Raw genomic sequence first — 14,414 nt, 5'->3', positions numbered from 1 at the left:
TTAAAAAAATAAAAAAAAAAAATTTTTTTAAGCCAAACATGAAAGCATGTGCCCGTAAATCTCAGCACTCTGAGAGGCTAAGGCAGGAGGATTGCAAGTTTGATCCCTGACTAGGCAATTTAGCAAGAACCTGTCTCAAAATGTTAAATAAAGGAAAAATATTGCTGACGTGTGAAGGCTCCGGGTTCACTCCCCAGTACCTTCTCCCAAATTAATACGTCTCCCCATTTATACATGTGAGATAAGACCTTAACACTTCACCTACTACTGTCCCAAGACTATTGTAAGACTCAAAACGAAGCCCAAACACTGTTATGCGTTTCACATACAGCAGTAATTATTCTCTTCTGTGTATCTATTCGTGCTTTTCTGTGCCTCACTGTTTCTGGTGCTGCTGAGAACAGGCGCTCCCCACATGATGAGCTAACCTTTCTTGGGGACAGCTGGCCGGATGAAGTAGGGGAGCTGCCTCATGGCCCCACGTAGCTCCTGCTTCAGCGCCAAGACATATTCCCCTTCTTCTCCTGCGGGCAGAGGCACTGGGCGGAACTCCAGGGGCTAAGGAGGCAGACAGAAGCAGCGTGGTCAGCGCAGGGAGAAAATGCTGGAGAACAACCCAAGAGGGCCTCTCCCCTTGATGCAACCCAGAGTTCCCACTGAGCAGGGCACCAACAGAGAGGAGGGTTAGTATGTAGTGATCCAGTGTTCTGAGAGCGAGGGAGTTGGGAGTGTGGAGAGACCTTTTAGCCTGGAGATACCCGAGGATTGGGAAGAAAGAGACAGGAGGGCAAGGCGCAGATGGCAGCATGGTGGCTGGGTGGAATCCAGGAGCACACAGGCAGACAGGGTGCGCTGGAGTTTCGGGAAGGGGAGATGTACTCACAGGGAAGAGTGGAGAAGGCTGCAGAGTGGGCGGAGGCAGAGCATCCCCCTTCCCAATGCCCACAGCTTCCATATTGAAGGTCAGTTGGCCCCGACCACGACCTCGGCCCCCACCCCGGCTGGCCATGGTGGAGGGGGCCTGGATATTCAGAGATACAGTGAGAACAACCTGATAATGACAAAAACAAAGAGAAAATGAAGTACACTAGAAGAATTGGGAAGCCAAACAGCCAGCAGATACTTCAGCTTCTCTCCCTGACACTTGAAAAGCCAATGTATTTCAACAAATGTTGACTCAAGACATGCCAGGTGGGGTCATTCAGCATAAACATGGACAAGAGAAGATCTCAACAGGAGGTAAGTGCAGTACCAAAGAGAAAGCAAGTAGAGTCAGCTAAAACTTCCCTACAACAACTTGAGGCTTAGCACTGCCTATATTTCTCCATGTAACCTTTTAATTATCTCCCTGACCTTCCACACTCAGCCAGGGTCCCAGTCCATCTAGGGCAGTAATGCAAAACATCTGACATGAAAAGGATAGTATGTCAGACACTGGGGACACAGGAATGAGCCAATGACCTCACTGTCAACGAGGGGACAAAGAGACACTGTAATCAAAGGGATCTTTCTGGACACTCCTTGGAAGTGCAGAGTCTTAGAATTAAAAGGACCCTTAGGGGACACTAATCCAGACCCTTCCTAGGGGAAGCTCCAGAGGCTTTGGTAGCATTTTCCTCCTGTGAGGGTGTCCATTTTTCTCCAGAAACAGCCCCTCCACTGCTGTACTCAGTTCCTCCTCCACTGCCTCCTGCATGAATCCTGAGCAGCCAATCAGAGAGCTAGGATGAGGACTAAACTCACCAAATGAAAGTGAAACCTGACTGGCATGATAATCCAGGAGCAGGGAACACATTCAACAACTAGACCTTAGTTTTTAATATTCTTTTCCAAGAAAGTGAACTAGGGCTCTTGGGATACATGGCTGCTTCTAGGGTGAGGCGGGAAATACATAAGATAAGCCTGGAACATCTCAGGGGCCAGAAGACAAGGAAGTCCTCACAACCACAGGCAAACTCACACCTCTGATGGGGCCCTAAAGTAGCTAATGAAATAGCATCTCCTAGTGGTCAAAACTGGAAAAATCTGAGCAATAAAATAAAGCGTTGGCCAGGTGCGCTGGCCCATGCTTGTAACCCCAGCACTAAGCAGGCTGAGGCAGGAGGATTATTGGAAGTTTTAGGCCAGCCTGAACTTTAGAGTGAAACCCTGTCTCAAAAAGACGCACGAATAAGCAAACAAAAACAAATTCAATCCCAGCCCAAGCAATTTAGCTACTCTGCAAGTTCCTGTTTCAAAATAAAAATGAAGTTTAAAAAAAGGCTGTGGATATAGCTCAGTACAAAGGCCTTGTGTTTGAGCCCTCCAGCATGTAAAAAAGCAAGCAAACTAACATTGCTTAATTTGAGATGATAAAGCCTTCCAAGGGCTTTAAAATGTTTCTTGAGGGGCTGGGGAGATGGCTCAGTAGAATAAGCGCCTGCCTGGCAAGCACAAGAGCCTGAATTCAATCCCTGGTTCCACCAAAAAAAAAAAAAAAAAAAAAAAAAAAAAAAAAAAAAAAAAAAAGTATTTTGATTTATGTGCACTTAATTTTTTCCTATATATAGTATATAAGTACTTCTTTTATAACCAGAGAAAATAATAATTTCAGATTTCTAACTTTTTTTTTTTTTTTTTGAGATAGGGCCTCACTATGCTGCTCAGGCTGGCCTTGTGCTCACTTGGTAGCCTAGGCTGGTCTCAAACTTGCAATAATCCTCCTGCCTCAGTCTCAGAGTCCTGGAATTACAGGCGTGCACCACCATGTCTAGTCTAACTAAATTTAAATATAATTAAAGAGTAGGAGATAAGATTAATCATTTTATACCTGATCTTACTCAAAATGCTGAGAAATGATGAGGCTTAATAATTTTTAGCAGGAAGGAAAAGGTAGCAAAATGTGTGCCTGAGGAATCTAGAAATGTTCAAGACCGACTGCCATGAAAACTGTGGAAAAAATGGCTGTTGGTTACGAGATTAAGTAAGAAAGAACATATCAGGGGAGAGAGGACATCTCAGGGAGATTAAAGAAAGAGGAAGAGGCAAGATGTGGTGGCACACACCTGTAGTCCCAGCACCTGCAGGTTAAGGCAGGAGAATCACTGTGAGAGAGACCAGCCTGGTCTTCAAAGTAAGCTCAAGGCCAGCCTAAACTGCATAGTGAGACCCTGTCTCAAACAGATAAAAAAAGGGCTGGCCAGATAGCTCAGTGGGACTAAAGTGCCACGGGTTGGACCCCGACAAGCTACGCCGACCCCACCTCCGGGGCACACTGAGACAGGATTGAGACTGGGATTGAGTCTGGATGTGGTGGTGCGCCTGTAAACCCAGGGTTTGGGAGGCTGAAAACAGGAGGTTCACTACGAGTCCAAACTGTATATTGAGACCCTGTAGACCCTCTACTAAATACATTAAAAAAAAAAAAAAAAGATTTAAAAAGAAGAAGAATTTGTCCCTTGAGCCTCAGCCCCTCCAAAGCACTTGGCTTAGCCACGCAGGTATGCTTGCACTTCAGAGATCTCACTGTCATAGTAGAGACGGGAGCTGCTTGGACCACAGAGCAGGGAGGCTAAGAAAAGGCCACTGGGCAGAACTGCAAGCAGGGTCCGTGCACCCATGGTGACAGCAGTGCAATCTGTCATAGCTAAACCTTGGAAACCACCCAAATGCCCATCAGCTGAGGCACGGATACAAAAGATGTATCTTTCTACAATGGAGTATTACTCAACTAAAAAGAAAGATGAAGTTGAGGCTTTTATAGGCAAATGGATGCAACGGGAGACCACATTCATAAGTGAAATAAAGCAGACCCACATGAGTAAACACCATACTGTCTCACTAGTATAAAAACCTGAAAGAATAAATAAGATCCAAAAGGACAGATACTGTGAAAGGGACAGAAAATGCTTAAAGAGAAGGAACTACTAGGATGAAGTAAAGGAGAAAAGAAAGAGAGGTAAAAAATATAACACACACACACACACACACACACACACACACACACGACAGCTTGGATAACTGTACTGCTGATTTCTACTGGCCTGTTGAAAGGAATAGTTAAAGCTTATTTTTTCTTTAATTTTTTGACCAATTCTGCATGCTTATATATGCTAATCTGAACAACTAATTTGAAGACAATATACAATATAACAACCATTACTAAAGTCCTACCATTTTGTTTAGTGAAATTTTGTATTTTTTATTTTCTTTCAAAAAATAAAAAAAGAGGGCTGGGGAGTAGCTCGATCATCTAAACGTCTGTCTGGCAAGCACAAGGTTAAGCGTTTGATCCACAGTACTGCACGACATGCCAGCCCTGGAACCCGGGGCGCATCGGGCCTGCCACTGAAACAGGGCGTGGTGGCCCATGCTTGTAATCCCAGAGCTGGGGAAGCTGAGACAGGTGGATTACTGAGTCAGAACTGCGTAGTGAGACCCTGTATCCAATAAATAAATAAGAAACAAGGAGAAAAAGAAAAGGCCCCAAGTCTCAGGGAATTACGCCTGTAACTATGGATCCAAGATTCCAAGTTGACTCCTGGCTGGTTGTCTGGGACTGGTACTCCTGGCACAGTGGGGAGGCAGGAGGATCTGAAGCAGAAGGATCTGCACAAGTTCAAAGCCAACCTGAATATGAGATCCTGCATCCTGGTTACTTTTCTTTCATTGCTGGGATAAAATACCCAACACCCAGAATTAAGGAATCAAAGGTTTATTTAGCTCACAGTTTGGGGCCGGGGAGACAGCCCAGTAGAATAAGCACTTGTCTGGCAAGTGCAGGGTCCTGAGTTCAATTCTCAGTACTGGGAAAAAAAAATCAGTTTGATAGCTCAAAGTTTGTGGAGGTTCTAGTCCATAACCAGTTGGTTCCAAGGCAGAGTGACACATGGAGGAGGGCAACAGTTCATGGTGGTGGAAAACAGCAAAACAGCAAGAACAAAAAGGTAAGGCTTTCTCCCTTCCTTATACTGCATCCAGACTATCTGCCCCAGGGCAGGTGTAGCACTCACACCAATAATCCCAGCATTGGATCATGAATTAATAACAATCAGTAGAAGTCTATCCCATGACCACATGAAGCTTTGTGGGACAACTAGACACAAACCAACCCCAACACCCTGTCTCAAACAAAGTAAGGCCAGACCTAACTATTTCCATGTATCAAATGCGTGAACTAAGGATTGGGGGGAAAAGACAAAATTTCATTTAATCTAGGCAATAAGTTACTGGTTGTGAACTATAAGGCACTCATCAACTCCTGTCAGCTTGGGAGTCTACACGTCTCTGCTATTTCTGATTGTGAAGAGTCTACCCCATACTCTTGAGGGTATGGAAGGTCTCCATGGCTCTGGCCCCAATCTGTGATGCTTGCCCTTGCCTTCTGCTTTCCCCCAAACAACTTCTCATATACATTGTATTTATAACTGTGCATTGAGTTGAGTTTCAACAAAACAAACAGAAAAATTCTCACATACATACCAAATTTGAGGAAGGCCGTATCCATAGTGGGTACGAACATGGACTGAATCACAGTTCTGCCATTTCCTAGCTACACACATTTTGGCAAATTACCTCTAAACTGCCTCATGTGCAAAACGGGAATAATAATAATAATGCACTTTAATTCATTCAACAAGTCTCCATTGAGTACCTCTCATGTTCCGAGCACTGTTCTAGAGGCTAGTGATACAACAGCAAGCACCACAGACACAAGTGCCCTGCGGCACCATCAGGTTTAAAAGTAGTTTACCTTCTTTGGTGTTGTCATCAGCATGTGAATCACAGTTCATGTCTTAAGACTGAATGATATCTCCCGTGGGTTGATTTGGGGACTAAGGGCTGGAGTTCTCTAAGTATTACAGTGGCTATATCTGTACTACACTACATAAGGCAAGAAATTAATGATTTTACTATATCAGAACTCTTAGAAGTCTAAATGATAAAAGAAAGCCACTCTAGTAGAAAAAGTGGGCAAAGTAAATGAATAGGAAATTGACAAAAGAATAACCAGCAAAACCACTCTACACCTATGGACTTGACAAAGATTTAAATAGTAATCAAGATGTTAGAATTTTTTTTTTCCAGTGGAGTCTCTTAAAAATTGTTTTATTTTTCATCAGCCTCATACCCATTTTGCTTAAGCGTTAACAGAACAGCTCAAGACCACTTGGTGGTGGTTCCTGCCCACTCGGTGGCCTGCGCGGTGGGGGCTGCAGACCATTCTCCTGTGGCTGGCTGAGCACTCCAGTCTTCAGTAGGGACCTGCTGAATGGGCACAGAGGGCACCTGCACGCCCTCGGACCAGTCTGCGACCTCAGGCTGAGCAGCAGTGAACTCTGGAGCTCCAATGGAGTCTCAGACCTCACTGGAAAGACTATAAATACAATCACAATTTGATCATTTGATTCAATAGCCTCTCACATGTTTATATCCTTCATATGGTAATCCTACTTTTAAAATCTACGCTAAAGAAATCATTAGATATATAGAGATATAAGTACCAGGATATTCATCAAAGAGCTTTTGTTGTGTATGTGTGTGTGGTACCGGGGATTGAACTCAGGACCCTGCGCTTCCCAGGCAAGCACTTATTCTTCTGGGCTATCTCCCCAGTCCTCAAAGAGCTATTTATGTCAGCAAAAATTCTGAAATAACTTAAATGGTTCAATAATAAATGGATGAGCCGGGCACAGTGACGCACACTTCACCACTCAAGAGGCTGAGGATCACCACCAATTCGAGACTAGCTCAGGCTACATAGAGAGTTCAAGACCAACATAAACTACACAGTGAGATCCTGTGCTCCCCCAAGCCGAAATGATGGTGATGATGATGGTAAACAGGCGGTTAAAAATCAGGTAACCAGCCAGGCATGGTGGCTCATGTCTGTAATCCCAGCACTTGGGAGGTGAGCTGGAGGCCAGACTGAACTACATAAGGAGAACCTGTTTCAAAAAAGAAACAAAACCAGGCATGATGGCACATGCCTGTAAACCTCTGGAGGCTGTGGCAGGAGGACTGCCATGAGTTCAAGCGCAACCTGGCCGGCATAGTAAGTTCAAGGCTACTCTGAACTACATAATGAGACCCAGTCTCAAAAAAAAACAACCCAAAACCAGTCTCAAAAAAAGAAAAAACCAAAATCAGACAATTTACCATTTTAGACTATTAGGTAGCCACAGAACTCATTGCGTTAAATAATACTTAAAGGCAGAAAAATGGCCATTGTATCGAAAATGTTCAGAGTTGAGAAAAACATGACACAAAATTATATTTATTACGTAGTCCTATTTATGAATGACATACACATACACACAGAGAATAAAAACAGTAAAAACATACAGATCAATGGCAAAAGCACCTGCCTGGAAAGTATTAGGTCCCAAGTTTGATTCCTGGTACTGAAAGAAAAAAAGAATACATATCAAAGCCTGGCATGGTGGCATACGCCTGTAATCCTAGCGCTGAGGTAGAAGGATGGCTGTGAGTTTGAGACCAGTCTGGGCTACAGAGTGAGCTCAACACCAGCCCGAGCTACACAGGGAGACCTTTGTCTCAAGAAGAAAAAGAAAAAAAGGACTCAGTAGGGTGCAACTCTCTCTCTCTTTTATAAGGGAAATACAGAATGTATTTCATTAAGCTATGTTTCTTATTTTAAATATTTGTTGGATACTACCTAAAGAACACATATCCCCAAATGGAATGACACGCAAACAGAGACAGTGAGTTCTCTTAATAAAGGGGTAGGGGATTGCAGCTCAGTGGTAGGGTCCATGCCTAGCATGCATGAGGCCCTGAGTTCAAATTTATCATCAAAAACAGGAAAAGAAAGAAGTTTACATAAAAGCTTAATAACAATGTATTAAATAGGGTTGATGAGAGAGAGAAAAGATGTCTGGTCAGGGCCAAACGTTCACTATGCTCCTCACTATCTAGCATTGCATTAGCATATGGGAGGTACTTGATAAATACTTGTTGAATGAATTAATTCGTGATTTCTACTGGCCTTCCAAACCTGAGACCTGGTGATTCATAAAGACTTCCCTCCACTTCTCCTTGCTTTCTTCCTTTTCTGGACTAAAGCAAATTATGAAATACGTTTTTTTTTTGTTTGTTTGTTTGTTTTTGGCAGAACCAGGGATTGAACTCAGATCCTTAAGTTTGTTAGTCAAGCGCTTATCCTACTGAGCCATCTCCCCGGCCCCATGAAATACGTTTTAAACCATTAATTTAAGGGTTCTTAATTATACATATGGAATTGTCTTTTATTATTCTCCAATTACATTAGGAGTTTATATTCTGCCTCCCAAACAAAGTGCTCTTGAAACCAAACAGTTTCCCCATAGACTGGCTGTTAAAGTATTTTGCGTTTGTGTACAGTTTAAGAAAATAAAAGATTGAGTGCCAAAAAAACCCAAAGTGCTCCTTTCCAGAAATCAATTTCATTCAATTAACACTTATTGGGCACTACGTATCAAGTCCTAGGACCAGCCCTACAAACCTGATATTCTGAGAACTACAGAAACATGATATTCTGAGAACTACAGAAAGATTAAAGGAGATAGTTCACTCTGAATTCTCTAATAAAGATAAACCTAAAATGCTACCATTAAGCCTAATGTGGAGGCAGCAATCCCAGCACCCAGGAGGCTGAGGCAGGAGAATCCTTGCAGCAAGTCCAGCCTGGACCACAGAGTGAGAACTTATCTCAAAAACAAACAACGCATCACCAGAGGGTGTAAGACTTTGGTGAAAAATGAGGTCCAGGAGAGCTACAGGTAGAGGACATTCAGCTGAGTCTTGACAGATCATAGGAGTTGTTCAGGCATAGGGTGATAACATTAATAGATCGAGGGAAAGCTTACGCCATAACAAAGAGAAAATATGCAAGAGCGAACCTTTTTGATTTTCTGTTTCAATCTCTCTGCTGATGCGTAGTAGAAAAATCTGATTGATACAGCAATGGGAGCCCAGGGGAGAAAAGGTGGGAGGCAGAAGGGGGCTGATCCAACAGGCTGCCGGAAGGCGTTGTCTGTGTCGTAGTCTGTCTCTGGTGAACTAGTTCGGAAAGTGTGAGACCAAACCAGGTCACAGTCACCAGGTCAGAGACTTACCTGCTGCCCCTCCCCCACAAGGAGCCCACGCCGAGGCCAACTCAAAATTTGCTTCTCTTCCTCCTGCGGGCGCGTTCTAGGCCCGCCTCCCGGGGCTCCCTATTGGTAGGTTCTCCCAGCCAATCTAGGAGAAGCGGAGGAGGAGGGAGGTCCGCCCACTTGAAAGCACCGATGCAGGGACTAGCGGAACCCGCCGGAACTAAGGCTGGAAATCGCCGCGCAGAGAGAGATGGGCTTGCAGATCACCGCGGGTCAGTTATTTCCACCTCACCGCTGATGGAGAAGCTCCGGCTTAGCGACAGTTCATAGAAAGAACATGACGCTCAGATCTGATAGAAATCTGTTGAAGGAAACCCCTCCGTCCAAGAGGAGCTAACAACTCACTCTGCCTCAACAGGGTGGCCTCTTCTCCCCTACCTACAACATTCCCTTCCAGTCCTCACCGTCTTCTCCAGCACCGCCAATGGGTACCTATGAAAATGATTTTCTGTGGGTTGCAGCCGTGTCTATGAGAAGGTGGGAAGAGGACTGGGTTATCAGAGAAGTAGAGTTGGGGAAGCAGGGCATGAGCCCAGTGTTTGCTGTTTTCTCCACTGCTTTTAGGCTCCTCTAAGCCCCTGGGTAAGAGGGGCAGGGTGGAAGGAGGAGTCCTACTTTCACAGACAGACGGAGGGAAAGAGTGCGGAGGGAAGATAAAATCTAGGAGTTAGCAAGAATATCCCAGCTATCAAAAAAAAAAAAAAAAAAAAAAAACCCTCTAGACTGGGAGATACTGTGGCAGGTGGAATAGGAAAAAGACAGCTGTGAAGCTCTGGACATTTTGCTTAACATTATGACAAATGTCACAAGGACATAGTAGCTCCTATCTCACGGAGGTGGTATGAAGAATGGAGATAATGTATGGAAAGCACTTGGCACATAGTTGACACTGGTGACTAGTGAAAATGGCTAGTTTCCCAGCAAATATTTCTCCCCATTACCCAGGAATATTATTTTTAGTGTCCTCTTGTCTGCTGGCCTCCAGCCTCTGAATTAGCTAGGACCAAATCCGAAGAATTTTTCCTCATCCCCCCACTTCCCTTCGTGCCTTCCAGCTGGACACACTCATTCCTAAAATATGCAGATGGAAGCTATGGTAACCATGGAGACAGGTTAGGTGGCAAGGAGAGGCAGACAGTGAGAGGACAACGACAAATAGGAAGAGAGAAAGCATAGGGACCATTTGATTCTTCCTTCCGAACAAGATAAATTAATCCAAACAAGATATAGCAAAGAGAGGCAATGGGAGAAGCTGTGTCACAAGGTCCGCTCATCTTCCTGCTCCTTTCCTACCCTTGCCCTCCCATGGGAAAGAGATACTTGGGAATGTCCCTTGGCCTGTTTAAAACTGCCCAAGGATACCTACCTTCTTCTCACTTGTCTAAGAGGTCTAAGTAAGGGCACCGAGGTTCAAGTTTCTCTGTGATATGTATGTATTCAGTTCTGGGAATGGTGGGGTGGGTGTGTATTGCTGTGTCTGACTCCAGCTGGACTGTACTTGCCTTGATACCTAAACCGCAAACGGGCAGCCAGCTCTCCTGCCTCCTGCACAGTGTGGACGCTGATGTGATCTCAGCCGCCTTCCACACCCCTCCGCACAGTGTGCCACAGGCCCTGTGTGTGGCAGCCAGGTCTGGCGCAGAGGAGCGCCTACATACACCAAGTGCAGAGAATGGAGGTCTGCGGAAGCTCAGTGAAGGATCTGGATATTCCCTGTGTAGGTCGCCAAGGAGTCCCCAAGGAGCGTCTAGGTTTGTTGGGACTGAGGGGAGGTCAGCTGAGAAAAGGAAGTCAGGATTGGAGCCTCTAGGTATTTCAGGGTTTCTGTGTGCTTTGGTGGGGAGCGGTTTGGTGCCCGACGCCCCCACCCGCAGAGGCTGGACTATAAATAGCACAGCAGAGCTCCGCCTCCCCCCCCCCCAGCTTCTCTCCTCCAGAGCCGGCGCTGTGCCCGGGGCGCACCGGGAGGAGGGACCAGGATCCAGCGCCGGGGCGCTGATACTGACACCAAGGGAATCTGGGTGCCCCCCCCAAGCCATGTGGACCCCCAGGACTCTGGCTTCTCCACCCCGGCTGTCCCATGGCCCCGGCCTCAATCCTGGCCAGACAGAGATTCTGCGGACATTCAGGTATATCTATTTGGGTACACAGTCTGGGAGGGGAACCAGGAGGAAGCAATGGGGCACATAGCAGAGGCAAAAAAAAAAAAATTTCTTCCTTCATCGCTTTTAGGTTCCAAACGCAAGTTGCTTCCTTCCCCCTACTCATTTTTTGGGGTTGTAGCAACCTAAAGGAGGTTAGAAATGGAAATATGTGTGTGACTGTAGGGTGCATGTGTGTGGGTGGGTGGTATTCAGCGTCCTAGAGAGGGGGATTCCAAGTGTGGTTAAGAAAAGGGGGATGCTAGAAAGGTCTGATAAGCCGCGGGGTGAGGGTGGGGGTGCGAGTCCTGCGCGTGCACGTATGTATTTGCACGCGCACTCATCCTTTAGTGCGGGTGCACCCTTCCCACCTCCTTAGGCATGCGCTGGGGGGAAGGGGTGGCTTAAAGACAGGAGGAGTTAGAGGAAGGATTGCGTGCAGTGGAGATCCCCCTCGTCCCATGCCGGGTGCCTCCTGCCTCAGTTTCCCTGCTGAATCCGTCAATCAGATCTCTCTCTTTCTCGCAGGGATAGGCTTCACCCCTGAGATCTCGGGCCTCTGCCAGTCACTACTCCCAGACCCTTAGCCACCCTCGGCAGGTCCCAGTCCCGGCTGTATCGGTGCTCTGGACTCAGCCGCAGCTATGCTGCACACAGAGGGCCATGCTCTTCTTCGGGCCGTGGGTCAGGGTAAGCTGCGCTTGGCCCGTTTGCTTCTGGAGGGAGGAGCCTACGTGAATGAGGGTGATGCCCAGGGAGAGACTGCGCTAATGGCGGCGTGTCGGGCCCGGTATGACGACCCCCAGAACAAGGCGCGCATGGTACGCTACCTCCTCGAGCAAGGCGCGGACCCCAACATCGCAGACCGCCTGGGGCGCACGGCGCTCATGCACGCTTGCGCCGGGGGTGGGGGCGCCGCAGTGGCCTCGCTGCTCCTTGCCCACGGCGCAGACCCCTCAGTCCGAGATCACGCAGGCGCCTCGGCCCTTGTCCACGCCCTGGACCGCGGGGACCGCGAGACCCTCGCCACGCTGCTGGATGCCTGCAAGGCCAAGGGCACAGAGGTCATCATCATAACCACAGATACCTCGCCCTCGGGCACCAAGAAGACCCGCCAGTATCTCAATTCCCCACCATCGCCGGGGGTGGAGGACCCTGCTCCTGCTCCTTCTAGCCCGGGGGCCTGCACATCACCTTCAGAGATCCAACTGCAGAGCGCAGGAGGAGGACGAGGGTTGTTGTCCCCTCGCGCCCAGGAAGAAGAGGAGAAGCGAGACGTATTCGAATTTCCTCTTCCTAAGCCCCCTGATGACTCCTCCCCTTCTGAGCCTCTCCCCAAACCACCTAGACACCCTCCCAAACCACTCAAAAGGCTCAACTCCGAGCCCTGGGGCCTAGTGGCTCCTCAACCCGTTCCTCCTGCAGAAGGGAGGCCAGGGATAGAGCGCTTGACCTCCGAATTCAATAGCCTGACCCTGACAGGGCGACCCCGTCTTTCTCGACGTCACAGCACCGAAGGACCGGAGGATCCGCCCCCGTGGGCGGAGAAAGTGACCGGCGGGGGTCCGCTCTCACGCCGGAACACTGCGCCCGAGGCTCAGGAGTTTGGTCCTCCTTCTGGGCTAAGGCAAAAACTGAGCCGGATGGAGCCGGTGGAGCTGGACACCCCCGGACATCTTTGCCCAGACTCACCCGAGTCCAGCCGCCTGTCCCTGGAGCGCCGCCGGTACAGCGCCTCCCCGCTGACCCTCCCTCCAGCCGGCTCGGCTCCCTCTCCTCGCCAGTCCCAGGAAAGCCTGCCTGGAGCTGTCTCTCCGCTGAGTGGACGGAGGCGGAGTCCCGGGCTGCTGGAACGGAGGGGCTCGGGGACGTTGCTGTTGGACCACATCTCGCAAACAAGGCCGGGTTTCCTGCCCCCGCTCAACATCAGCCCCCACCCTCCCATCCCTGACATTCGCCCCCAACCCGGAGGAGGTAGGGCGCCTTCACTGCCCGCTCCTCCCCACGCCGGGATGCCGGGCTCTCCCAGGACCAAGCGCAAGTTGGTGAGGCGCCACTCCATGCAGACTGAACAGATCCGACTGCTGGGGGGCTTCCAAAGTCTAGGCGGGCCAGGGGAACCAGGGCGCTGAGAAGAACGGAAAGAGCGGGTCAGAGATCAGGACTTTGATGGGACAGGTGGGAGAACCAGCTTACATTCATATCACAGACATAGGGGTCTCTTGCATGTGCTCACGGCACGATGCACGCACACTGGGATAAACGTGTCCACAAGCACAGTAGATTTACTGAAAGGAGGAGCAGGTACAGGGTTCTGTTTGTGGTATACAGACACATGCATTCCTGCCCTGGTTGGTTAACATGCACGTGGGATTACTTGTGTATCCACAGACACGGCGCACCAGTAAACTCACAGAACTTGTGCTAGAGTCCCAAACTCACACTACTATGGGTACTCTCCTGTACCTATGGCCCCCTGCAGAACCAATTTCCTGCTTTCCATGTATGCCCTCCAACACAGCTTCTCATGATTTTGCACCCTACTTTCTTTTCATGAACATCGCATCCATTCTGCAGGTCTTGTTTCTTTCCCGGGCCTGACTCATTTCCCCCACTCTGCTTTTAGCCTTTATCACTTTTCAGGACATCATCACTGTTCCAGGAGTGCCTGCAGCACTCCTAGCCTCAGTTCTGCTGCTGCCCTTCTTGCTTTTTATTCTGTGTTCCTCCAAACACTACAACTGGGTGTCTCCTTTCCCTAGAGGGTGGTCATGGGCTCTAAGCTGCTCTTCTGTCTGTCTGAGCTTATGAACCCCCCCAACAGGTACAAGTGGGGAGTAACCCTAAGTCACTCCTCTCTCCACTTGACATATCAAATAAATGTGTTCAGAAGTCTCTGCTTTGTCACTTCGGCCTGGAGGTGTGGGGTGTGGGGATCAAAGAATGGGGAACTGGGCCAGTATTGATAGCTACTACAATGATCTGGGGGGTAGACATTACACATACTGCACCTTCTTTCCGGGATACCAACCTATCAACTGTGGTTGGAGAAAAAAGCCAAGTGCCCTGTGTCCTGAGGGCGCTAAGGCATGTGTCAGTTTAATTTCCTCCAATCTTCCCTGTGACCACTCTTACATTT

The 14,414-nt window shown here is 48.1% G+C and overlaps 2 protein-coding genes across 8 annotated transcripts in view; one reads left to right on the top strand and one right to left on the bottom strand.

The window, feature by feature from the left end:
- Window positions 1-12,187, bottom strand: part of Polr3gl (RNA polymerase III subunit G like) — a 14,604-nt gene extending 2,417 nt beyond the window's left edge. Inside the window, exons 1-3 of one of the 5 annotated variants that reach the window (XM_023708123.1) lie at window positions 12,106-12,187; window positions 884-1,051; window positions 429-558 (exon numbers count right to left, since the gene is read on the bottom strand). In XM_023708123.1, the coding sequence (XP_023563891.1) occupies window positions 429-558; window positions 884-1,009 (256 nt within the window). In that variant the 5' untranslated portion in view covers window positions 1,010-1,051; window positions 12,106-12,187. Of the gene's footprint in view, window positions 1-428; window positions 559-883; window positions 1,052-1,576; window positions 1,677-1,743; window positions 1,821-7,429; window positions 7,453-9,095; window positions 9,202-12,105 lie in introns of those variants that run through there. The other 4 variants (XM_004647848.2, XM_023708124.1, XM_023708122.1 and 1 more) reach the window with 4 other exon arrangements.
- Ankrd34a (ankyrin repeat domain 34A) lies at window positions 9,364-14,164 on the top strand. Of its 3 annotated transcripts, XM_023708119.1 has the most exons (4): window positions 9,364-9,562; window positions 10,746-10,885; window positions 11,058-11,263; window positions 11,804-14,164. In XM_023708119.1, exon 4 carries the CDS (start codon window positions 11,920-11,922, stop codon window positions 13,405-13,407), a length of 1,488 nt encoding a protein of 495 aa, XP_023563887.1. In that variant the 5' UTR covers window positions 9,364-9,562; window positions 10,746-10,885; window positions 11,058-11,263; window positions 11,804-11,919; the 3' UTR covers window positions 13,408-14,164. The 3 variants fall into 3 exon arrangements, with proteins under 3 accessions (XP_023563887.1, XP_023563886.1, XP_004647904.1); XM_023708118.1 differs by lacking the exon at window positions 10,746-10,885; XM_004647847.2 differs by lacking the exons at window positions 9,364-9,562; window positions 10,746-10,885; window positions 11,058-11,263 and adding an exon at window positions 11,278-11,430.
- Window positions 14,165-14,414: the final 250 nt, after the last annotated feature.

Source organism: Octodon degus, unplaced genomic scaffold (assembly GCF_000260255.1).
Source record: "Octodon degus isolate 3935 unplaced genomic scaffold, OctDeg1.0 scaffold00331, whole genome shotgun sequence".
Lineage (NCBI taxonomy): Eukaryota > Metazoa > Chordata > Mammalia > Rodentia > Octodontidae > Octodon > Octodon degus.
The sequence above is the reverse complement of the archived record's forward strand: the minus strand, read 5'-3'. Positions and strand labels throughout refer to the sequence as shown.

Excerpts from the sequence above, each read along its gene's own strand:
- Ankrd34a (XM_023708118.1), top strand. The coding sequence starts at position 11,920 with ATGCTGCACACAGAGGGCCATGCTCTTCTTCGGGCCGTGGGTCAGGGT.